The sequence below is a fragment of the Varanus komodoensis genome, unplaced genomic scaffold, assembly GCF_004798865.1.
Source record: "Varanus komodoensis strain SLA01 unplaced genomic scaffold, ASM479886v1 scaffold18_1, whole genome shotgun sequence".
NCBI lineage: Eukaryota > Metazoa > Chordata > Lepidosauria > Squamata > Varanidae > Varanus > Varanus komodoensis.
In genome coordinates this window covers 2854635-2881375 of record NW_025335548.1, presented here as the reverse complement: position 1 = coordinate 2881375, position 26741 = coordinate 2854635, and the positions used below count along the sequence as shown (strand labels likewise).

The 26741-nt window shown below is 39.5% G+C and overlaps 1 protein-coding gene across 4 annotated transcripts in view; it reads left to right on the top strand.

The window, feature by feature from the left end:
* The window catches only part of ZNF385B (zinc finger protein 385B), a 100960-nt gene that overhangs the window by 62671 nt on the left and 11548 nt on the right, over positions 1-26741 (top strand). For all 4 annotated transcript variants that reach the window (XM_044427120.1, XM_044427121.1, XM_044427122.1 and 1 more), the window contains one exon: positions 13886-14048. In XM_044427120.1, coding sequence (XP_044283055.1) covers positions 13886-14048 — 163 coding nt within the window. The remainder of the gene's footprint in view (positions 1-13885; positions 14049-26741) is intronic.

Genomic DNA, 26741 nt, shown 5'->3' with positions numbered 1-26741 from the left:
GAGTTTCAGTCAGGAGACTTTATTTTAACTTGAGAATTGAAGTTTACCTTCTCTTGTAAAACACATGCTCTTGCCTTGTTAAAAGTGGCCCCCTGCCGCTGCAGGGGCTTCTCTCTTCTTGACCTCTGCATATCCCTTCCTCTTACTAGCTGGTTGAAAGCTCTGCACTGATATTGCCTGAAAGTATAGGCGATCATGTAGCATTGCAAGCTGTTCTTATAAACCCTCTCCCTACAAGCAAACACTTTGCAACACAATCCGGGTGCACCAATGCCTGAAGGTTGCCCAGGTTGCTCTATAAAATAGTCCCTTCTGCAAGAGAATTGGCACCCGTTGTGAAACATGATTCCTAGCTGTTGTTTTCAGTGGATCTCCTTCCATTCATAAACCCATGGGAAAAATTTGGCAGGTTTTATAAGAATAGCTGTCTACTTCCAAAGTATAATGGGAGGTGACATTTTGCTTAGAATAAATGTGACAAGTATTTTATCTGTTTGTAACTTCTATTGCAGACATAATCCAAGGCCTATGAATTTTCAGCAGAAAATTTTATGTTCAAATATTAATGTAAATTGTACTTTTCATGCTCCTATAATTTTCAATTTATGTGTCAGATATTATTTATTGCTCAAAACTGTGGGCAGTTTATATACATTCATGTAGTTTTTGCTGCCTGTCTCTTTAAAATCCATGTCAAGCAAGGACACAGTTCACACTTCGCATTCTGTGTGTACATTTTGTTCTGAGGAATACAGAAAACTACCTGTTTTGTGTATACAGAACTGATGTTTGTCCTTGTATTTGAAAATTTCAAAAACAACCTCATATGAAGCTGACCCAGGAGACAGATTCCCTGAGCTCATTCAGGCAGTGAAGTGCTATAGGATGATAACGAGGAGGATACATGGCCTTAGTCTGCCTTTGAAGAATGGCTATATTACAGTGGTAGCTTTGCACACAGATGGGACAGAGTTCAAGCCCTGCATCTCCAAGTAGGGCTGGAAACGTCTGTTTGAGACACAGGACAGCTGCTACTTGTCACTCTAACCTGTAATGCTCTGGGCAAAGCAGCACTCTCACTGGGTACAAGGCAAGCGTCTTATGTTCCTAGTGGATCTCATTGATATCTTGAGTAAAGGTTTGAGGAGGAGAGGAGTATGTTGATTATCTGGGGTTTTTTTTTAATCTGTGTAAGAACATAAGAGCTCGGCTGGATCATCTACTCCAGCATTCTGTTCACGTGGTGGCCAACCAGCTGCTCTTGGGAGACCGACAAGCAAGTCATGAGTACAACAGCACGCTTCCACCCAGGTTCCCTAGGCGTACTGTACACAGTGTACTCTGTAGATCTCTATCCTGCTGTTCGGAGTCCTCAAGATGATTCACAGCCTTTATGAAACACAGTGAAAAGATTAAAAAGCCACATGCTTAAATCAAAACCGTCAGGTGTTTCCTTTGTCAATCTCTCTCTCCTAGAATCTTTTTCAAAGATGGCTTCTCACACAGGGGGTGGGCTGGGGAATGAGATGGTAGAACTGTTCCCCCAAATTGGGAAAAGATGTTATAGGCTCTTCTACCATGTATGTAGAGCAACCTTGTGTTTATCCACATTAATTTTGCAAACTTACTTTGGATATAATGAAAAGATATACTGACTGTACTAATTTTATATACTAATTCTGAATTAAAATAATTGGTATTTCTTTTTCCACTTACCATTTACAGTCTCATTGAATCTTCTTTGTAATAGCATGAAACATTATGTTTTGTGACTGGTGTAGGCTGTTGCATGTAGCAAGTTTTAGGTTTCATAAAGATTCTTGAAGATATACAGTCCAAATATGCAGGTAGCAGGGTTCCATAAGTGCAGTGTCAACACCAGAAAGATTCTTTTATGGTTAGCACCTGCTGCACTTCTGAAGACAAAGGCAAAGAGACCAGGTCCTTTGATGCTAATCTCAGTTCTCAAGAAGGTTCATATGCAAGAAAATAATCCTTTAGCTGCCCTGGTCCCAAGCATTACTGAACTTTAAAGGTTTGTTGTTATATTTCTGGTTAAGAGCAGAGGAAGTGAAACATGGTTGAATTAACCTCTGCTTTTGTCAGGTATATGTAGGAAGACACTAGTGGGACTTGTTTGTTGGCTTGCAAAGGAAAGACATACAACTACCTTGATGGCTTGTTCATTCTAGATACAACATTTAGCCGTGGATCGGACTGAACAGATGGGTATGTAGAAAAGCAAGAGTGGGCCTGAGATCCCTCATCATCTATCACGCTAGTCCTATCTGGAAATTACTGGAAATTGTTTGGGAAATTAACTGGTGCAAAATAAGCCTGTGAATGCTGGAGTAACATTACTGCCCTATATAGATGTCTGAGGATGCTGAGAAGGGAAACTGAACATAAGGTGGGAGGGCAGAACAGGTACACAGGAATTGTAAAACAGGAGTTTAGACTCATTATGATACAGTTTAGCATAGCCCTCTCTCCTCTACTTCTGCAAAAGGAAATTACAGTCTTTCTGTGCTGGAACAAGCATTACAAGTTCACGATATGAGAGAGAGTGCGCGCGAATGCATAAATAATCAAAAGAGGAAAAGACTATCAAACCAGTTTTCCAAGTTGTTCAAGAAAGCAATATAATTTTCAATTACTTCGGTATCCTGTCTAATCGTGTTTCTTGTATTCCACAAGAGGGTCTTAGCCTGAAGCTGATGAAAGTCTTTTATGTCCACATATAATGGACTTCTGACTTTGCACTGAAGTATCAGTGGTCTAAGTCTGTATGTACCCTTAACAGCTGGCACAAATGTGCTGGAAAAATCATGTTTTACAATGGTGCTGGATGAAAGGAAGAAGCAAAAATAGGGCTATTGGAAGCTATTTGGGACGCAATGAAATAGATTCAGAGTGCTATGCCAAGTCACTCTGGCTCACTCTAGGACTAATGATGAACATCCACTGGCTGCAACACAAGATACTTACCCAATTGTAGGTAACCTGCAAATTATCCACTGGAACAGAACTTTCCTGCCAGCACTACATACAAGTTTTAAAGCAAAATATAAAGTAACTGAACACTCAGCACCTGCCCACCCCATTCCAAATGCTTGTGAAGGGAATGACTTCAAATTGGTTTTGCTGCTGTTGATTTTCAGAAAACAAGCAAAACGCTTTCCGATGTGTACCATACGAAGTAAAGTTTGCAAATAGAGTTGACTGAAGAAGCAGTCTTTAACAACCAGGCACCATCTCCTTTCTTGTTGCTAATTACACATTCCGGAACTTTTGAAATCACAACCACAGAAAGTTCTTCCTTGCCAGAAATTGCTGATGGGCAGCTGCTTCTCTGGAAAGCTGCATTTGGGACTACATTTGAAGATGGCATAGCAGAACGCAGTTGTAGTAGGAAATGGCTAGATGTCAGACCTCTTGCCGACCATGTGCTATGGCCATCCCCACTTATCAAGGACAAACCACAATGGCTATTGTAAAGAATGCTACAAAACTTTTGAGGTAGCACTGTGCAGTCACATGCATACTGACCGTTACATCAGAAGAAGCTGAACATTAAATCAAGTCTACGGTCTACTGCAGTATGTTGTGGCTCAAAGTCAAGCACAACTTAAAGTAGTAAAAGCACGGAGAAGGAAGAGAGATCCTCTGAAAACCTCAGGATGATGAAAAGTGCAAAGAAGTACCTGCCACATAAATCAGTATGACTTCATGTGTAATCAGAGATTACGACAACAGTGTTTGTGGGTTTTGCAATCAGTGATGATGAAGAAGATATCATTTATCTTTTGCAGCAGCATAAGAAGTTATTCAAGCAAATGCTTTTAGGTAGCCAAATGGAACTACTGTATATTTTGAGAAAACAGTAGCAATATATATTGTAGTTTTAGGCCTGGCATTATACTCCTTTGACCTTTTAATAGAATAACTGAAGCAGTGCCAAATATTTGTTATCTGTTCTGATGAAGATCTGTACAACGTGATTTAAAAGAGTCAGATGGATTTAATGGCTGGTTTTTGGGAGGAATACCTCCAATAATTTTCCACATAGTACCTGACCAGTGCTTTGAAAAAAGCTGCTACTGTTGAAGACCTTCTTGAAAAGTTTTAAGAAAGCATGTCTTTTTTACCATTTGTGAAATTAGTACAAATATCTATAGATGGGTCAAACATAAATCACTTTTTGCCAAAAAAAAAAATGACATGAAAATTTAATCTGAGTGGAACGAATGAATGAAGATTCATTAACATTGGAACATGCCACCTTCATGTTGTACACAGGTCTTTAAAAATAGGATTGCATGCAATCAAATGGAATCTGAATACAATCTTAGGCAATGTGTATTATCTGTTCAAACATTTCCAAGCTAGGTGGGCATCATTCACTGCTATGACTGGAAGCACACCAGGTATTTTACTTCACTAGGTGGCTGGAAAATATTGCATGTCTTACAGGGTTGTCACTGTATTTGACAACATCAAGAAATATGTAGAAACAACAGCAATAGCAAACCTACAAGTTGTATAAAAGCTGCATTCAAGATCCACTTGTGGATGCAAAATGTCTTTCATGAGCCAGTGTGGTGTAGTGGTTAAGAGCCTGGGACTGGGACTCAGACATTCTGGGTTCTAGTCCCCGCTCAGCCATGGAGCCAACTGGGTGACTTTGGGCCAGTCGCAGACTCTCAGCCCAGCCTACCTCACAGGGTTGTTCTTGTTATGGGGATAAGATGGAGGAGGAGAATGATGTAAGCTGCCTTGAGCCCTTTGTAGGAGAAAGGCAGGATAGAAATCCGAAAATAAATAAATAAATAACAATTGTTGGATATTTTGAACCATTTCCACATCGGATTCAGAACCAAAACCCGTTGCTACCTTTTTTGTATGAACCTCCTAATCAAGAAGTCAAAGACTTGTTGCATAAGATCAGAAAAACTGCAGAGATTGTCAGCTGGATTCCAGCTGTTAATAGTTGACATGAAATTATCTGAGAACTTGCTTAACAGCAGGAGGAGCAAAATTGACTTTACAGCAAATAAGCTCTTAAACTAAGTTAAGTGACCGCCTCTTACCTACAATGTCTAAACATGTAGGTAGCAGTTGTTGAAAAATTGGTTGAAAGAAGTCCTTTGAAGTTAAAGATAGTTCATTACTTAGTAGCACTGGATCCTGGATCAATATACACAAGCTAAATTTTGGAAACACCAGAATACAGACTGTACTTGAACTTTTAAACTGATGATTTAGCAGCTGAAAAATCACTGCGACAGTTCATTGTTTTAAATACAGATATCCACAATGAATTCAAGGCTCAGTTTCAAGCATAAGTGACAAAGCGGAATGGTGAAGTTGGACTGGACACATTTGACAGTGGTGTTTTGATGGCCAACACGAAATTCTCAGACATTTGAATTGTTGTTGAAATGTGCCTTATCTGTTCTCACAGTGGTGCTTGAGTTGAAAGTGGATTTTTAGTTAGTAAGTTGATGTTGATAATTGTGATGGAGAATCTTCATGATGATGATTTATTGCACTTACATGCTGCACAGCTTAGCGAAAAGCCTCTCTGGGTGGCTTAAATGGTACAACAGTGAACAGAAGTAAAAACAGTACAATTTAACAGTCAAGTAAAAAGCAGTATAAATAAAGAGCAGTAAAAAATAAGATAAAGGATAAAATTAGCAATCAATTAAAAATAAAACACTCATTTGAAACACTCATTCTAAATAAATATATATTGTCTGGCAACTAAAACTCCCCACACGGCAGCAACAACAAAAAGCATTATAAAACCAACCTACTCACCAAATAGTGAATTTCAGAAAAAGGTGAGGACACCTGGTGAATTTCTTCTAGAAGTAAATTCCACTGGTGGGGGGCTATTACAGAGAAGGCCCTTCTCCTAGCCATCTCCTGCCTCACTTCAATAGAGGGAGGGACCCAGGAAAGGCGCTTAGTAATCAGGTAGGAACATGTGGAGATAGGTGTTCCCTCAGATATTCTGACCCAAAGCCATTTAGGGCTTTGTATGTTAACATCAGCACTTGAATTGGACCCGAACGGCAACCAGCAGCCAACGCAGCCTCCAAAGTATTGGTGTGAAATGTTCACGAAAGTCAGCCCTTCTCAGCAGGCACCCAGTCCTGTTCTGGATTCATTGCAGTGTCCAGGCCATTTTCAAAGGCAGCCCCACATACAGTACAAGACCCAGGCACAAGGTTACCAGCGCATGGATAGCTGTGGCAAGGCTCCGCTCCCCCAAGTAGGGCTGCAGCTGATTCACCAGCCTGGATAAAGGTGTGCCTGGTTACCCAGCTCAAACACTGGTTCAAAACAGTCGCTGCCTCACCTGGATTTGATGAAAACAAGAGGTAGAGCTGAATGCCATTAGCATATTGATGACTCTTCAGCCCAAACCTCCTGATGACCTCTCTCAGCAGTTTTATGTAGATGTAAAAGAGCATGGGGGACAAAATAGAGCCCTGCAGGACTCCATGGCACAACAGCCATGGCACAGAGCTGTGGTCTTCCAGCACCACCATCTGGAGATGGTCAGCCAGATAGGAGCAGAACCACTGCAAAGTGGTGCCCCCAACTCCCCATCTGGCCAGCCTCTCCAGAGGATACCATGATTGACGGTTTTGAAAGTGACTGAGAAGTCCTGTTGGAAAATCAACGTGGACACACTCCCCCTGCCTCTCCCCTGGCAAAGATCATCCCAATGGGGCAACCAAGGCAGTTTCTGTTCCAAAGCCAGGCCTGAAGCCTGATTGGAATGGATCCATGGATTCACTTGATGATAAGTGTGTCTGTCAATGTCAGGTTTACAGTGCTGTCCAGAATTCTGGAGGGCAGCAACTGAAGCATTTAAACACCATAAACCATATCAAGAAATCCAGAAGAAAAGAAAAGGAGAAACTTGACAGTGCCCTGAAAATGCTTTTAAAAATGGGTGGAGCAAAGAAACATGGAAGAAGGATTGTCTGAACAGGAATTAAGGGATTTGCAAAAAGAAAAAGAGATAACTGTAAAAACTATAGCTGCATATCTTTGCTTAACCATTCTTTAAAGAACATTTGTACTCCAGTTTTTAACAATTTTATTGCCATCTTAAAACTATAAGATTCATAATGGAGACATTTTAAAGGTCTGTCTGGTGAAATTTCAGTGTTTATGTACTTACTATGTAATTTTCAAACAAGAACAAATATTTTCTATCTTTTGTCATTATTTAAAGATTATTTTTATTGAAGTTTCCATCTTAGTGTAGTCAACCATTTAAAAAATTCATCTCGAAGCTCCTATCTTGACCAAAATAATTTTGTTTCAGTACTTGTATAGTTTTAAACCATTTAAAAGAAATGACTTTATTGTAATGTAATGTATACATAGTTTTAGCTTGGGGCTAGTTTCCATTGCTGGCCAAGGAAATGTAAAATTACATTTTAGAGGCAACGCAGTTGGAAGGCACCAAGTTGGAGAAGGAAGTCCCAGGTATTAAAGCGTAACCATGGTTCAGGACACCCTGTTGTTTTTGATTTAAGTTCCTATCAGGCTCAGCCAGGATGGTTAGGAATGCTGTGAGTTGTAGTACACAATCTATTGAGGACACCAATTTGGAGAAAGCTAGTTTAGAAACACAAACATTTATTCTTTTGTCTGCATAGATCTATGTAACTTGCTTTCTTTAAAAAAAATCACTAAATTAGGATTGTGTTCTATAATACCCATGCATTTAAATAAAAACATACAGGTAGAGCATGAAAGGAAAATTTTAAAAAGCTTTAAGTCAAAGGGTTTTTTTCAGCATATCTGTTCTCCTTTTCAGAGTTAACAATACATATTATTACTGTATCTTGGCAGGGTAGTTGGGCTCTCTGAACTAGTGACAATAAAGCAAGTAAGAAAATTGTGTGAAATTTCTTAATACATGTCTCTAGTTCTGTTGTTACACAAGCTAATCCTTGAATGAAATGGGAATATGGTTAAATTACATCACCATGCAGCGCTTTGAAGATGCCCTTAGTTTATTCCCTCACCATCTGGCTGCTTTGTTGGTATAAGCCAGTATGAAAAAAGAATACATAATTTTGTCAGGTAGCAGAAAGTTTCCAGTACTTTTTGAATTCAGTTTCAAATGTTAAACCAAATCCCAAACCTCTATTACAGATAGTATAATTTTTAACAACCCAGTGCTTAAAAATATATTTGTACATAAATAAAACTCAATATAGAAGTGTGGCTTGATCCTAGAACCCATAAAAGTATCCAAACATATGTTCTTAGAAGATTCACATCAATCAATTTAATTCTAAATCCTCACAGCTCACATTTTCAAAGAAGTAAATGATTTTGAGAAAAAGATGTATATTATATTTGTCTTAACATTTATACTTCTGTTTCTGAAGAGCAGTGTTGTTGCTAGTGTACTCAGAATGGCAGCATCCACACATGAATGGAAGAGGTAGCAATAGGTTCACAGAACTTTTATGGAAAAAAATCCCTTAGGGGGATGCCCAAAAACAATCTAATGAAGACTGAGCATGCTCGGCAGCCTTGAATTCCAACTGTGGTGGGGAAATCGAAGGGAAGGCTGGAACCTTCAGCAGGAATATTCTGCACTGCAGCCTTTTATTGCAGGGACACACATTTATGAACTGCTTTCTTTAGCCCTGATTTTCTGCTTAGACAACATATCACGCTTAAATACATAAAAATCAAAGCTGCATATACTGACCATAAGAAAAATTCCAAAATCCATGTTAAGGTGACACCTATATTAGGTCAAGCAAAATGTCAGGAAGTAGTTTGCAAGTGTGTTTGAGGTTCAGTGATGTTACAGAGATGGACAGTGGGGCTTCAAGGTAAATAAGTACTTGAATACTGGTCAAAAACATACACCAAATGAAGTTATTTAGATTTTCACTCACTTTTTTAAAATCAGCCCAGTATTCTTTATTCCATCTCCCCTGTTCATCTGAGCTGTGTTGCCATACAAATACAGAGCTTTTCACTTTAGTATCGAGGATTGAATAATGCAGAACAGTGTTCTGGATAGCTATTAGCTGCTGCCTCTGGGAAGTTCTTTGTTTGCATTGGTATCGCCAATTGACATGCTGGTTCAAGATGGCTTAACCTAAATGTTGAAACATTGAATGTATTGCTTACTCCCCATTTAGGTCCCATGTTCTCGGTCCTTCCTCGGTTGCTGTCAAAAACCTGTAGAAAGGCTATGTGGTGGTATAGTCTTGTGTAACTGATTTTTAGAAAGAATACTAAGACTTGATGTATACAAAACCAACAAAGGCTGGAGGGTTTAATGTAATACCCATATACACCCATAGCATAGTTCTGCTTCCCAGAAGTTCTGCTGTGTCCCAGTGTAACAGCTGGAACAGACAGGACTGCAGTTGCTCAGACTGCTTTGGAATACTGGCTGTGATTAGGGTCCAGGGTAAGAGACTATGCTTTGTGTCATATACTTTCTGGTAAAAATGAATCTCTGTCAGTCTGGTTTAGTTCTATATACACCCATTTGATTTGAAAGCAATATGATTTTGGATAACCTTAAAAATATAAATTAAATCTTTGTTGCATAAAATTCCCACTAATGTGATCTCCTGTAAGCCTTTTACTGAATTAATATAAATTTGAATCAGAATGCTTTTCATATATAAGATATGTGTTAATACATTTTAATATGCTTTTTAAAGTAAGAATTGAAGTATCTTAGTCGGGTTTCCAGAAGAATTAATTACATGCTTTACTATATTAATAAATGAGTTTATAACTAGTTTTACATTTGTTTGGACTTGTTTGTTTTCAACAGGTTTCATGTACAATAAATGAGGAATGAATGAAGTGAATCAAAGCCAGTAGTAGGTTACCACTGATATTGCAGGCATTCCCTTTGTCAATATCAGCAGAAAGGCTTATTAGGCGGTGTCCAAATTAAGTAAGCCTTTCTCTTGGGTGCTCCTCTGTCTATCATGTTGTAGTTTTGCTGCTATTATTATTACTATTATTATTATGCCTTGGACCTTTTCAGCAGTGCAAGTTATGCCGTGAAAATAGCTACAGTTAAAACATTTAAAGGGATACTGTCTATTTGAAAGTTCAATGTCCACGTGAATGTTTTATTTTTAAAAAATAACCATGACAATTATTTTGTGTTCCTAAAATTCTTTGGATGCGATTTTAGCCATGGGAAATGAGTCATGGAACAATGGGATTAATTGTTTGATTGACTGATTTTTCAAATGTATATGCTGCTTACCATAAAAAAAATACAGAAGCAGTGTGTATATTAATACAAAATATGCATTGATTAAAAATGCCACCTTGTACAGGAGAGGTAGGATTAAAAGCAAATACGCATCAATAAATAATATGCCAGCATGATGATTGCTGGATTGAGACTTGGGAGATCTGAACTCTAGTCCCCATATAGCTGAGAAGCTCAGTGGGTGACTTTCGGCCAGTCATGTATGATGTCTTACTTTCATTGTGAACCAGGAGAACCCACATCTATTTTCTATGCGCTATCCCTCGCCCTTTGGGGGAAGATGGAGAGAGAAAATGGGTAGGGGGCACCGTGAGGCTTTTTCTTGCCCTCATCCCAGGTGGAACTGTGGAGCAGAAGTCACCTCAGAACAGCTCCATCGCATGTGTCCCATGCCCCTTCCAGCCCACCCTCCACTGTTTATTCATCTGTTGACACAGCCTCTTCATATATGCTGTTCACAGGGTACCTATCTCCATTCTTCAGGAGCAGTTGGGTAACTAAAAAGAAGCTTGCAATAGATAGCGATACTTCTTCAGAAATAAGGTCACAGAAATTTAGAAGATAGCTAGGGCTGAGGGGCAAATTTCCACCTAGCTGTAACAGTTGGCATGCTTGTAATATTGTAAGCCACCTTGAGACTATGTGAGTAGGTGGCATATAAATGAAAGTATAAAATAAATAAAATAAGTGTGGAGGGTTTTTTTGGAGAGGGGGGACCAGATTGCAGGGACTTTTATCTCTGGCCCCTGTGACAGTCCCAGTCAGAACCACCAAACAAAAGGCACCTGCTTGTTACTGTTTCACCAGGCATTTGTTGAACACCAAAAAGCTACACAATACCAAACTACCAATAATAATCACGTCCAGTTTGTTTCTGTGGTTGTTAAAAGCTCCATGGCAAAAGAAACCAAAAATTACATTGTCATGGGAGGGAGGGGAATCCAAATAAAACATCTGTATCAGCATTTTAAAATATAAAAACCCACCATATAATATTTCTTAAAATTTAAGGAAGTATATAGGAGGATTGATTCTAAAGCTAAATCTTATGAAAAGGATTGGGTTATCTTTCAATGGACTAGTCTCCCTTTAAGTACTGTACATGTAAAAGTAGTGATTATCAAAATAACCTTATGGTCCTAAACTTTACATACTAGAAAGGGAATCCTATGGAATTAAGTGGGATTTGCTTTCAAGTTGGCATGTTTAGGATTGGGCTGCCAGTCGCTTAACCAATTTTTCTCACCGTTTGTTAGCAACTGATAAGATTGAAAAGGTTTTAGAGAATGGTGTACTGTTCCTTCAATCAATATTGTAGCCAATATTTTAACAGCAGAAGGCTAATTTTCCAGTCATTCCTCCCTTCCCAAATGCTAACCTTTTATTTTTAGTTTCTGCACAGTTCTGTACAGAAAGAAAAAATATGGGCCTATAGAAATATAGCATGACTGCTTCCTTTCAGAGAAAGACAAACTTGTGTTTTGCATTATATGTTTCTTAGCCTAACCGCTGATCCTTGCTAGCCTTCTACTTGCAGTTATTTCAGTGGTGCAGGTATGTGCCCTGAAGACTCTTGCTGAACACAGATGCACGTGTGTGCTTTTCTTCCCGTTCCACCTGTTCTTACCTTTCACTTACATCGCACTGAGAAGACTTTTGTTTTCACATGATGTCCCAAGGTGGCTGTTCCATGGCACCTAGTTAGGTTGGAACTAATTGAGTAGTCCTTTCTATAGCAACAAAGTTTTAACAACACTCTGAGGGTTTGAAACCTAGCAGAGGCATTGAGAAGAGTTTGCGTACTTAATTTTATAGCTTGCTTTTACTTTAAAGAAATGAGCAAAAGGCAGTGTTCTCAATCCATGTCAACCATACGATTCTCAACAGTAAAATGCCTAATGCAAGAGTTATCTCTTGTGTTGAAGTTCTATATGTGTGGCACCAAGTTGGGGTCATCCTTGTGCAACCTTTATGAGAAGTGTGGTTTTTCATGGGTCCCCAACTATATTTGTTAGATGGGAGTAACTTCTGTTGAAATAATGGAATTTATTCTCAGCTAATATGCTTAGTAATGGGGTATCCCATTTGACAGTTCTGATATTCTCTTAAATACCTAATATACACAACTTCAGTAAAGACAAAGTTCCAACTTAAAAATAATTTTCTCTCAGTCAAAACATGTTTCAGGAACAAGTATCCAATATATTTAATGTTAAATATTGAACACTAAGATAACTGGCTTCTCCACCCATCTTGTCATGCAATTCTGGGTGATTAAAGATGTATCAGGTCTTCTGTACTCCTGCCAATATTCATGAATGGAAAGTGAAATGTATAGAGGTGAATTTATGAACTAATACAGGGTGGGAGAAGCCTAAGAAATTTGCAAGAACCATCACACTTTCCAAAAATATAGTCTAGCTTTCCAAAAGTATCTGAGAAGTAGATAACTCATATATTTAAGATACAGCAGAGTCTTCTCTATGTCTAATCTGACTTGAGTTCAATTGAGTGCAATTGAATTCAGTGAGATTTGCTCCAAGGTACATGTGCATAAGGTTATAGCCTGATTTGCCTAATTTTGGCAGATCCTATATAAAGCAGCTCAGAAGTAAGTCCCATTGACTTCAGTGGGATGTACTCCCAGGTAGTGGGTACAGGATTGCAGGTTTAGGTGATAAAGCATGTCTTAGTGGACATTCATAGGATTCTGAATATTTAATTCACATCCTAATTTCATTTACTCAAAAGTAAATTCTCTTGCATTCAATGGAGCTTACTGCTGGGTAAGTGCAGCCTGAAAATTACAGCCTACAATACCTAAGTTTGTCTGATTTAAAGTATACACAAATATTTGGAAGTAAACCCCACTGAAATCAATAGAACTTGCCTTAGGTAGGTATGTGTAGGATTTCATTTACTCCCATTAAGCTCAACAGGACTTACTCCAAGGAATTGGGATAGGAGTATAGCCTCAGAAGCATTCTAATTTCTCAGCCTCAAAAGTTCTAAGCATGAAGTGAGCATTTTATTTAGAGCTAAGAAGGAACCATGTCTTTTTAATGTGAATTTCATTGGTTCCAAAATCTATAGGAAAACACCTTCTAGAGGTTTGTTCTGTAATGTTAATTATTTTGTGCATTCATAGAGATATTGAACAAATTACTAATCATGCCCAATAAATATTTGGAAATTAATGGGCTGCCATTTTAAGTAGGGTTACATTCACTGAAGCATATTGATTTCAATTATCTTTGGGACTCTGAGTTCTGCATAGGATTTAGTCTTAATGGTCAAATGAATATACAGCTTAAATTTTCAATAGAATCCTGCTAAGAAATTAGGAAAGAAGCTGGTTCTGTTGTTATAAGCCGATAAATATATATACATTAAAATCTCTAAATCCAGTATTTATCTTCTGAATGTATAAAAGAAAGATCAATAATAAACTGCTACATAATCTTGTTAGGCAAAGGAATGTGGAGTCTGTTACTGAAAGCTGTATAACCTTTTATTTCAAGATGATCATCCATTAAGTGATATGAAGCATGAATTATGAGCTTGATTTGTTCTCCTTTGTAGAGCCAGGCCGAGGCCCACTACAAAGGAAGTAAACATGCCAAGAAGGTCAAAGCACTAGAAGCAACGAAAAATAGACCAAAAGCTGGTGCTTCCAAGGACAGTACAAAGGCTAATACGAACGGCTCTGCTACGCCAGTCCCAGCCAGCATCTCTGAGAAATCAGGTCAATGTTCATTCTGTACATTCTTTGCGTCTCCTTCTTGCTTTGCGTGAGATGACAACTATATGCTACCTGTCCGTTACATTGCAAGTAAATAATTGGTAATGAAGATCAGTGTTTCCTCCAGTACTCCTGAAGACAGAGGAGATAAAGCCACTTCATCCAAAACAAGTGGAAGTACTCCAAAACAGCATATTCACTTTCTCATGGATTTAGATTCCAAAGAACATAGGATCAAAGAACTCCGAGGAGGAATGATGTTAAATTGCAGTACTGGCAACATGGGTTGAATGCATATTTTAATCTAGCAGTAGCACTCTTTGCAAAGCAATCCTTTCTGAAGATGGATACTGTTATTTGTTTGATTACTTTCTGTACTATCCCACAGCCAAAGTTCTCTGCATGGTATAGAGAAACCATTGACCATGTTGCCACTGAAGTTCAAGCTACACTTTCTGTTAAATGTACCTATTTAGGTGAGGATGAGGAACTAGATAGAGAATTGCCTGATAGAGGTTTTGAGGGAGAATGGTGTGCCTGTTAGTGTTATGATCCACTCCCCAAATGGTGGCTTTCTCATGGGTACAGAAAATACGGTTCTACATACTTCTTGTGGGTATAATCTAAGTCTGCTTGATGCTGCAGGACAGCTAAAAGTATTAATAAGTTCATTACATGGAAGCCATGGAGAACCTAAGGCTTAAAGAGAGTAAAACAGTAGATATTTGTTTCTAAATGGCACTAAAGATATCCTTCTTTGCTGTCTTAGGTTCTCCGTGGCTGCGGTATAGTGATTTTTTTAATACTGTCACTAGGACTGTAGTGCCAAGCAGAGCAGAAAAGCTAAAAGAGGGAGACTGTTTCAGAAGCCCTGTGAATGATAATACTGGGCTTCAAACCTAATTTAGTACTAGGAACTGTAGGAAGTGGGCCACGTCTCACAAATACAGCATTCCAAGGTGGTTTCCTCAGATTCTGAATTTGAAGAAGAGGAAAAATTGGAATTCTTAGCTGCAATTTCAAGACCAGCAAGACCCATGATAAGAAGAGCTTCTGGTGAGCATGAGACTACCTCTGGTTCTGGGAAAGACACTGTAAAAGAGGCAGGACTAGAGCAGGAGGCATGTGTCAGTCCCATCACACCTGCTCAAGACAGCAGGCCAATTGGGTAGCATCCAGCATTTATTTATTTATTTATTTATTTATTTATTTATTTATTTATTTATTTATTTAAACATTTTTATGCCGCCCCATTCGCCGAAGCCTCGAGGCGGCTTACAACAGCTTTCCCACTTTCTGCCCCAAAAGGGCACAGCCTTGCGGTGGAGCTAACTCCATTTGGTTAGGACAGAATGAGGTGGATTCGGTTTCTGGAATCAACTTGTCATGAGCAGTAATCTTTCTAATTAGTTGGCTTCCTAAATTATTGGATGTCTTCCGCAGTCCATCTTTTGTATCACAAAGCCAGCCTTGTTGGCCTGCTTTAACATAATGAAGACTATCATTAGAAGCCTCTTGTCATGAGCTGCTTGGAAGGAGAAATGAGAGATGGGAAAGACTGCTTCATAATGAGGACATACTCTTGTTCGCCAGGCCAGGGCGCTTGGGGTGATGTTAGGATGGAAAAGAAAATCAGGGACTTCAGTTGCCACACACAAACTGCGTAAATGCACGTTCCAATTGTAATAAACAGGCTCTGTTTCTCAGTGCCCTAAACAACTGTGTCCTGGAACAATTGGTCATGAAACTGAACGTATGGAAGGCATCCATGGATTTAATCCTTAGCACTGTTATCCAGGAACTAGTGTGAGATGTAAATGTTATTGAAGCAATCAAAAACAGTGACTATCTAATCTGGGAGGTAATCTGTTACCCTTATGTCTTCATGCCAGTTGTAGGTGGGCAGGGCCACTTCCTTCTTTCACTCTCCCCCTCCCTCATCTCCAGTCCTAGTGGGTTGCTGACAAAGAGGCAGATCAGTTTTGCCAGAGGGTTGTACTGCGTGCTTGCAGGGGACATGTGAATTTAGGCTAATAGCCACCCTTGATATGAAGCCAACTTCAGCTGGAATTCACATTTACCTTAAAAATTCTGTCTTCCCCTTTCTGTTCCACATGAAGAATGATTGTGTCATAAAATAAATAGCTCAAAGGTGATATAAACCTCCCTTCCAAAAAAAGACCATCAGTCTGAGATGCTCAGGAGAGGAATAAGTAGCACAGATTTCATTCCATTCTTAATTTCAGGCTTTCATGTTATCTAAAACTATAACAAGGAAATGAGAGTTTGTGCAGATACAAATCAGTGTTATCAGATGCCGAGAGTGGGGAAGGCTGTGTGCCCTATTACGTTCATGACGCTTTCAGCTCAGAATTATATATTGATAGCCTACTTTCTCTCCGAAGAGTTCAGGGTTCTGCACACAGTACCCCACATCCACTGGTTATATCCTCAGAACAAACCTGTGAGGTAAATTAAGATGATAGATGCAACAGGCCTAAGATCATTCAATGAAATAGATGGTTGCATGGGAGGTTTGTATCTAGTTCTCCAGCACTCTGACCCTAACACCACATTTAACATGCCCACTCCTCATTTACAGTAGAGCCATATAGCATAATCTTTTTTAAAAGAACTAAATAGTCACAATTCTATTTATTCATTTATTGCATTGTTATGCTGCCCCACAGCCCAGGGACTCTCTGGGTGGCTTACATAGCATACCTAGCACAAAAACATAACATAAAAATAATAAATAGAACAAGACCAGCTAAAAACCACATAAAATCATAGTAATACAAAGAGCAAAAACAGGAGGATAAACAACAATATAAGCAAGAATAAAGCCAACCTGGTTCTAGACCTGGTTAGATAAAAAGCTCCATTTTGGCTCCTTCGGTTTTTTAAGTGATTATATGAGCTTATTGTGTTAGCTAAAGACCATAAATACACCCTCCCTCCCACACACACACACACACACACACACACACACACACTTGTATGTACCAGGATATATGAGATTGCAAAATAATATAAATGAATTAAAATTTATGGTAGTCAATTAATTTAACATTCTGGATTCCAAAACAGTTTATACTAATTCTGTTTCATTCTCTCTTCTTACTCTTTTCTGCTGCTAAAGCAACAAAAAATGAATGCATTCTGCCAGGTCATTCCTATATCCCTATGTCAACCAGGGTTTCGAGTATCATTCCTGGGGTTTATAGAGGGCAAATTAAGATAAAGTGAACAATGTGCAGCTCGTTCTTGTCCTAACTGATGACTATCCAGATTTTCTACACAGGTATGTGTATGCGTGCACACACACATACACATACACAGAGGTACAGGGATTGTGGGTAGAAAGGGATGAAGTTTTTGAAACTAATTGTTCTGCACAGTTTCCAAAGCATTCATGGTAGCACTGTCACATTTAAGCCCCATAAAGCAATTGCATTATCATTTTGCTATTAGAAACGTGAAGGGTAGGTTCTACCAGCTCTCTGCACTTAAAGCTTCATTAATACCCCTATAGTTTTCTGTGTCTTCAAGTTCACTGATTCCCTGCACTCTTTCCATGAGAGAAATGCATTAAAAAGGATGCCTAAGTCTCCCAATGAGCAAGTTTGTTTAATAGCATGTTGTTTGAGAAACCATCTGTACTTAGGTCTATGACTTCTAAAAGCCATAACCTTAGTCCTAGAATGGTTTATTGACAAGTCTGCATGTTTGCAGTGAATACTGAATACACATAGAAGGTTCGTCAAATCTAGGCAGGAAAGAGATTAGTGCAATATCATCTGTATACATCAGGATACAAATCTTTCCATTCATGATTACTGGGAAAGAAGAAAATACTTGTGTTCAATGTGATGCCAGATAAAGTAACACTGATATTGAAAAGGAAGGCATCCTTATTTTATTCCCCAGGTTGTTTTGAAAGCTTCATTCAAGAGCCTACCAACCCAACCCATTTCTTTCTTAGCATATAATTCTTTTATCAGTATCAGGAGTCTGCAGCCAATCTTAAAGCTTTGTAACTTCCCCCACAATTTCTATTTCTGTTAATAGAATCAAAAAGGCTGAAAGATCAATAAAAGCTGCAAAAAGATATTTCTTAATGTTCTTACAATAGTTCCTTAGTAAGTAATTTAGTATAGAGCATTGATCTATTGTGCTGTAACCTTTTCTAAATGGCTTGTTCATCATGTATAATTTGATTTGTATATAGCCAATCTAATAATTTTTGAAGTAGATACCGTGCATATATCCTTGAAGAAATATCTGACAAACTGATTGGCTGGTAGTATTGTGAATCATTCATGACACCTTTCTTATAAATTGGGAAGATAACATTCAATTTCTATTCCGGGGGGGGGGGGGCATTAATCCAGTGATACTTGTTTTGGTGAAGAAATCAGCTAGAATTGGCACCCAGCATTCCACATATTCTTTATACAGCTCTGGAGGAAGCATGTCTTCTTCAGGAGCTTTCTTTAATTGTGAATGTGTGATAAGAGTCGCTGCAAGGAACCAATTGCCAGTCTGGTACGGTAGAGAGATTCTTCCTTTTTCTCCTCAAGCTCCCTCACACACACCTTTAAAAAGAAATCTCTAGTTTTTTTCATTTATGGAAAAATTGCAAAAAGCAAAACCAAACAAAATTATCACCCATATCTAACATTTAGTCAAACATCCTATTTCTGCACAATGAAAGGGAAAACTGATAAGCAGCAAATATTGAGTGATTGACCAATTGATTGATGTGTTATATTTATATTTCACCTTTTCCTGCAAGGAGCCCATGAACTTCTCTTTCTGTCTTCTCAAGAACTGTAAGGTAGGTAGGCTGAGAGTGAGTGATTAGCCCAAAGTCACCCAGTTAAGCTTTATGGTTGAGTGAGGATTAGAACCTTGATCACCCCAGTCCTATTCCAAGACTCCAGCCATTACACCACAGTGGCTCCCATTCTTGCATTGCCATGTCCACACTGGGGAAGTCCTTGGAGGAAGATATAGCATCTCCTGCAGCTGCTGAGGTTCAGGAGCTTCAGTAACACCGAGCCAGGACATCCAGATGTACCATGGGGGATCTGCTTCAAAGTCAGAAGAGGAGAGACCCACATCTCCCTGGGAATGACATAGATGGTGAAAGGGCAGGCCAGACTTCTCAAGACCAGGAGAAGTGCTTGGCTGCAGCTGGACTCTGAGTGGTCTTATGAACAGCAGTTGGGAGGGGGAAGGGTTTCTTGTTCTGGATCTAGGCCTCCTAACACTAGGATCCTTAGCTCTCCACTAGACTCTTCTCCTTGTGAATACCTCTGGATTGCCTTTGCCCATGCTTCTTGCCTGAACCTTCTCAGCTGTGGACTGAATCTGCTGAGTGCCTTGTGAATTGATCCCCCTCCCCCCCCTCACTGCCTGAACCCTGTTGATTTTAGGCCCTTGATCCTCTTTGGTGGTTGCCATGTCTCTGTTCTCTGATCTGTATAGAACTCTCTGGTTATTGTCCTTGGTCTGCAAATCAAGCTTGAATCTGGGAAAATGGGGCACTTGCCTACAAGCGACTGATATTCAGTGGCATTCTGCTTCTGAGGAAGGAGGAACTGCCATGGCTAACAGGCTACTGTAGACCTATACTCATGAATTTGTCTAGTTGCCTTCTAGGAAAAGTGGTCCAAATTTGTGACTGTCTTTATAAATAGTATGTTGAGAATAAACTTGCAAGAGCAAGTAGGGAGGGTAGGCAGATAACTTTGGCATCAGGAAGGTTTTCCTTACTTGGAATGGAATGGAGAAGACAAGGAGGGTGAATGGAAACTAGGCCTATAAAGGAGCTCTTGCTGAAAGGAAGCAAAGGTGCTGGAGGCTGATGATAGATAGATAAGATAGATAAAAGCTTTATCACGGTCAAAGCCCAGCTCCATTGCAGGCTGGTGAAGGGAAGCAGAAATGATAGCTGTAAGAATTAATCATTTAATTACAACATATACCTTACCAAGCCCATCTTGACCATATGAAGGTGATGGTGTATGTGAACTTTGACCCCTTACTTTAGGTTTCCATTTAGGAAAGGAACACACACACACACACACACACACACACACACACACACACACTTTTGCAAATCCTCTAAATCCAGAATAGGCTGAACATTTGAGGCACTTGGCTTCATGAACTGCTGAACAGAATGAGTATTCATACAGTATGAAAGAGATATATCTGTTTGTTTATCAAATAAAAATAGGTATCCTTTGATCATGCCTTCTAAATCAAAACAAATATCCTTCAAAATGAAGGGGCTGCACATTTGAATTCCACATTTTTGTATTTTCCTTTGTGATATAAAAGATAAGAAAACAGATGCATATATTTTGAACCACATAAAAGAGATCTAGAGATGCATCCCAGAATATAAATGTAGGGCCTCTTGCTCCCTTTGAGCCACTCAGTGTATGATCTGTTCCCACTGGTGTCAACATGAACTCACTTGTGAAATTTCAACATTTAGTCCTAACTGCTCTTTTCTAAGACCCTACATGTGTGTGTGTGTTGATGTGGGTTGCAGATTAATTCCTTGGATATTGCTGCTGTAGGAGCATACACTAATTTGTTAAAATGTATTCACCATCTAGAAATTTGGTTGGCTTTACTTTTTTAATCAGTATCAAAAGAAAAGCTCCAATTAAGATAGGAAGATTTTCTCCCACCTGCTCAGAATAGTCTTGGGAGAGGGGCAACAATTTCCTGAAGTGTGTTCATCCTTCATAGTCCCAGCAAAATGCACATATATGTTATTTTACAAAGTAGGTCCCTGATTTGAAGAGGCAAGATACTTGACCAGTGGCAAGCAATTTTTATCCATGTATCCCCTTAGAAAGAGTCAAATCAACCAATTTGCAAGTATTTTGGAGCACTTGACATCTCCTGGCCCACGTTTGAGAGTGCAATGGCAAGATGGAGACCCAACAGCCCTTGCATTGCTTCTTCACTTAAAAGTATTTACACAAGCATAGTTGATGTGTTGGATTCCCTGCCCATGTGTGTTTGCATGTCACAACAGCCCATCTTGTCATTGAGCCATGGTGGGTTGTTTGTTGTATGAACAATCCCTGGTGTATCCAACAGACAACTGGGCTCACTGTGGGTTGTTGTTCATCTCCTGCTCCTTCTCCCTCAGTCCTCCCTTTTTTAAAGGGTCTGCAAAAGTGATCTCCAATTTGGCTCATTACTCCTTTAAAAAAAATAAGTGCTCCAAAAGTGCATGATCTTTTCATTTTTTGAACTTTTTTGAGTTGGTCTTGTGCAAGTACACCTGAGCCTTGTGGCAGGCCTAAATGGCCTGCTTCACCGGGGCGATGCCTAGGGAGCCATTTGCTCTTTCGGTATAGCAGGCACCCTTCATAGGCACCATGTTTTTGACTTTGGCTTATCTTGACAGAAAAATGCTGCTCCAGCAAGGCTGTCACTGGCTGTCAAACCAGAAGTTTAAAGAAGTAAAAGGGGCAAAAAAAGCCAAGGCAAGCACAAAATGGCTCCCATTTATTTATTTATTAGATTTATATCCCACCTTTTTTCTTACAAAGAAAGCGACTTGCATAATTCTGCTCCTGCTGTTCTCAGTCTTATACCCACAACAACAACCCTGTAAAGCAGGTTGGGCTGAGAGTCTGTGGCTGGCCCAAAGTCATCCAGTTGGCTCTATGGCTGAGCGAGGACTAGAACCCAGGTCACCTGAGTCCCAGACCATGCCCTTAACCATGCTAGCTATAGTGCCAATTGCTCAACCTTGCAGTTTTGGCATTAGTGATGCAGTGATTTATATTTACTCAGAAGTAAGTCCCACAACTCCTTCATGGATCACTGCCTTGTCGTGGCGAAGGGGCTTGCGTAGCTCAATGAAGCTATGAGCTATGCCATGCAGGGCCACCCAAGACGGACAGGTCATAGCAGAGAGCTCTGACAAAATGTGATCCACTGGAGAAGGAAATGGCAACCCACAACAGTATCTTTGCCATGAAAACCCCATGGACAGTACCAAAAGGCTGTACCAAGATATGATGCCAGAAGATGAGCCCCTCAGGTCGGAAGGTGTCCAATATGCTACTGGAGAAGAGCAGAGGGCTAGTACTAGTAGCGCCAGAAAGAATGAAGCGACTGGGTCAAAGCCGAAAGGACACTCAGTTGCTGATGTATCTGGTGGTGAAAGGAGAGTCCGATGCTGCAAAGATCTGTACTCCATAGGAACCTGGAATGTAAGATCCATGAATCAAGGCAAGCCAGATGTGGTCAAACAAGAGATGACAAGACTGAACATTGGCATCTTAGGAATCAGTGAACTAAAATGGACAGGAATGGGTGAATTTAATTCAGATGACCATCAGGTATACTACTACGGGCAAGAATCCCTCAGAAGAAATGGAGTAGCCTTCATAGTCAATAAAAGAGCAGGAAAAGCAGTCTCAGGATACAATCTCCAAAATGACAGAATGATCCCAGTTCGAATCCAGGGCAAACCATTCAACATCACAGTAGTCCAGGTCTATGCCCCAACCACTGGTGCAGAAGAGGCTGAAGTTGACCGGTTCTATGAAGGCCTACAACACCTTCTAGAATGAACACCAAAAAATGATGTCCTTATCGTCATGGGGGAATGGAATGCTAAAGTAGGAAGCCAAAAGATAACTGGAATAACAGGCAAGTTTGGCCTTGGAGTATAAAATGAAGCAGGGCACAAGCTGGTAGAATTTTGTCAAGAGACTACGATGGTCATAGCAAACACTCTTTTCCAACAACCCAAGAGACGACTCTATACATGGTCATCACCAGATGGTCAACACAGAAATCAGACTGACTATGTGCTCTGCAGCCAAAGATGGAGAAGCTCTATACAGTCAGTAAAAACTAGACCAGGAGCTGACTGTGGCTCAGATCATGAGCTTCTTGTTGCAAAATTTAGGCTTAAATTGAAGAAAGCAGGGAAAAGCACTAGGCCACTCAGGTATGACCTAAATCATATCCCTGATGAATATATAGTAGAGGTGACAAATAGATTTAAGGAATTAGATCTGATAGACAGAGTGCCTTAAGAACTATGGATGCAGGTTCGCAACATTGTACAAGAGGTAGCAACTAAAACCATCCCAAAGAAAAAAAAATGCAAGAAAGCAAAATGGCTGACTGAGGAAGCTTTACGAATAGCTGAGGAATGAAAGTGAAAGGCAAGGGAGAAAGAGAAAGATACCAATTGAATGCAGAATTCCAGAGAAAAGCTAGAAGAAATAAGAATGCCTTCTTAAGTGAACAGAGCAAAGAAATAGAAGAAAACAATAGAATAGAGAGGACCAGAGATCTCTTCAAGAAAATTGGAGATATGATGGGAATGTTTCATGCAAAGATGGGCATGATAAAGGACCAAAATGGCAGGGACCTAACGGAGGCAGAAGAGATTAAAAAGAGGTGGTAAGATTACACAGAAGAACTATACAAAAAAGAGCTTAATGCCCCTGAAAACCACTGATCTCAAGCCAGACATCCTGGAATGTGAAGTCAAATGAGCCTTAGGAAGTTTGAGCAACAACAAACCTAGTGGAGGTGACAGTATTCCAGCTGAGCTATTCAAACTCTTAAAAGACGATGCAGTAAAAGTGCTACACTCAATATGCCAGCAAACTTGGAAAACTCAGCAGTGGCCACAGGATTGGAAAAGGTCAGTTTACATTCCCATCCCAAAGAAGGGCAATGCCAAAGAATGTTCAGACTACCGCACCATTGCACTCATTTCACATGCTAGCAAAGTTATGCTCAAAATCCTACAAGCTAGGCTCCAGCAGTATGTGGACCGAGAACTACCAGAAACACAGGCAGGATTTCGAAGAGGGAGAGGAACTAGAGATCAAATTGCCAACATGCGCTGGATCATGGAGAAAGCTAGGGAGTTCCAGAAAAACATCTACTTCTGCTTCATTGACTATGCTAAAGCCTTTGATTGTGTGGATCACAACAAATTGTGGCAAGTTCTTAAAGAGATGGGACTACCAGACCATCCTATTTGTCTCTTGAGAAACCTATATGCAGGCCAAGAAGCAACAGTGAGAACTGGACACGGAACCACTGATTGGTTCAAAATTGAGAAAGGAGTTCAGCAAGGCTGTATATTGTCACCCTGCCTATTTCTATTATATGCAGAGAACATCATGAGAAAGGCGGGGCTAGATGAATCACCAGTTGGAATTAAGACTGCTGGGAGAAATATCAACAACCTCAGATATGCAGATGATACCACTCTAATGGCAGAAAGTGAAGAGGAACTAAAGAGCCTCTTGATGTGGGTGAAGGAGGAGAGCGCAAAAGTTGGCTTGAAACTCGACATTAAGAAAACTAAGATCATGGCATCCGGTCCTCTCACATCCTGGCAAATAGATGGGGAAGAAATGGAGGTAGTGACAGAGTTTATTTTCCTCGGCTCCAAGATCACCGCAGACAGGGATGCAGCCAAGAAATTAAAAGACGCTTGCTCCTGGGGAGAAAAGCTATGGCAAATCTAGACAGCATACTAAAAAACAGAGACATCACCCTGCTGACAAAAGTGCGTATAGTCAAGGCTATGGTTTTCCCAGTTGCAATGTATGGCTGTGAAAGTTGGACCATAAGGAAGGATGAGCGCCAAAGGATTGAGGCCTTTGAATTGTGGTGCTGGAGGAGACTCCTGCGAGTCCCTTGGACCGCAAGGCGATCAAACCGGTCAGTCCTAGAGGAGATCAACCCTGACTGCTGTTTAGAAGGCCAGATACTGAAGATGAAACTCAAATACTTTGGCCACCTAATGAGAAGGAAGGACTCCCTGAAGAAGAGCCTAACGCTGGGAACAATAGATGGCAAAAGAAGAAGGGGACGGCAGAGGATGAGGTGGCTAGATGGAGTCACTGAAGCAGTTGGTGTGAGCTGAAGTGGACTCTGGGGGATGGTGGAGGACAGGAAGGCCTTGAGAAATGTTGTCCATGGGGTTGTGATGGGTCGGACACGACTGCACAATTGGTTCAACACACACACACACACACACATGCATACTCTAAATAATTTGGTACCATCAGCAAATTTGGCCAGCTTGCTTCTTATCAGACTCCTTGAAGGAAGTCTAGGTCAATTATGCATATGGATTCCTGATGCTTCACAGGCACTGAACAATTTTACTCAGAAATGGCCTTCATAGATCACTTGACAGACCATTCTAATCATTCTCCATGATGCTGATCACATGTTGTTATCTCTTTGAAACATCTGAGGTATAAAATGTAACAAGAGCAATTGGTGAACTCTGTTTTATCTCCTATCTCTATTTTGATTTTTGTTGTTGTTATTTTATTATATATTATAAAATAATATATTTATGATAAATTATGTTTTATAATGGATATTTTATTAAATATTATATAGAGAGAGATACTATATTTTATAAAATAAAATATATTTTATATTTTATATTTTATAAAATATAGTATTTCTATATATTTATTTTATATTATTTTTATTATGTAGATAATGTATTTTCACTGTTGTCAGCTGTTCTGAGAAGTGTGAAAGCACTGGAAAGGCAGAGCATACATTTCTAAATAGGTAACTAAATGCCCTAAAGTATAGTGAGCATTATCCAGTTAGGGTTCAGGTTTGCACGAGCATGAAGCAGTGCTAGCACAGCATTAGCACCAGTGCTGTGAAAGCATTGGATGCTGCCCAGTGCTTCTTTTGAAATTTCACCTGGAAGTTATCCAAGGGTGGACCTCTGAATCTAGCTTTGAATCCTACCTGAGTGATGCTGCTTTCCAGGTTCCCCCCTTCTGCATGTTTTGTTCAATGTGACCTCTGACTGAAGCACTCTCAAAATATGATGCCCCTCCCTTTTAATTCTGGTGGTAGGGGTGAAAATAAACCTAAATGATACAGTTCGTGTCTCTTTCAAAACTGACTTTGATACATTGAGTTGCTTCAGAAGTGGTGCTTCACTGTGAATGGAAATACAGTGCATGGAAAGAGTTAAGAAATGTTTTACTCCAAACTGATTTACATGCAGGTCTGCAGGGTTATTCTATTTCCGCACCCTCCTGTGTTTTTTTAAAGCTTCATTTCTCAAAAGACTGCACAACCGCTTAGGATGTTGGTACTCTGAGTGACACCCATTAGTTTCTCATTATTCAGAAAATGGGGTAGTAAAGCAGAAAAGAATTGTTTTAGAATTTCTTATCAAATCTGCCTAATTTTGTTTTAATGAATGTCAAGGAGTAATGTGGTGCCTTTTGTGTGTATTTTTCTTTTGTTTTTGATGATACTGAAATTTAGGACACATTTTGATAAGAATATGAACTCTAACAACTTTGTAATTACTTTCTTTCTTCTGTCTAATTCTTGGTGCTACATATAATAGATATTATTAATCCTTCCTTCATAAAAATGTAATTAATTTTGTAAATGGCTGATCCTGAGCATCAAACACTGTGCTGAGGGTGGGGCTCCAATATTTTCTTCTTATTGGAAATTTCCCAACTTTTATTTTTCTAGAACAATTTTTTTCAGTATTCAAAGCAATCGGTCCACATGACAATCCAAAGAATTCTTTTCCAAAGAATTCAGTTTCCATATTTTAAGAAATAACATGGCAGAAACAAATACGCTTTAAACAGATAGAAAAAAAGAAGTGTT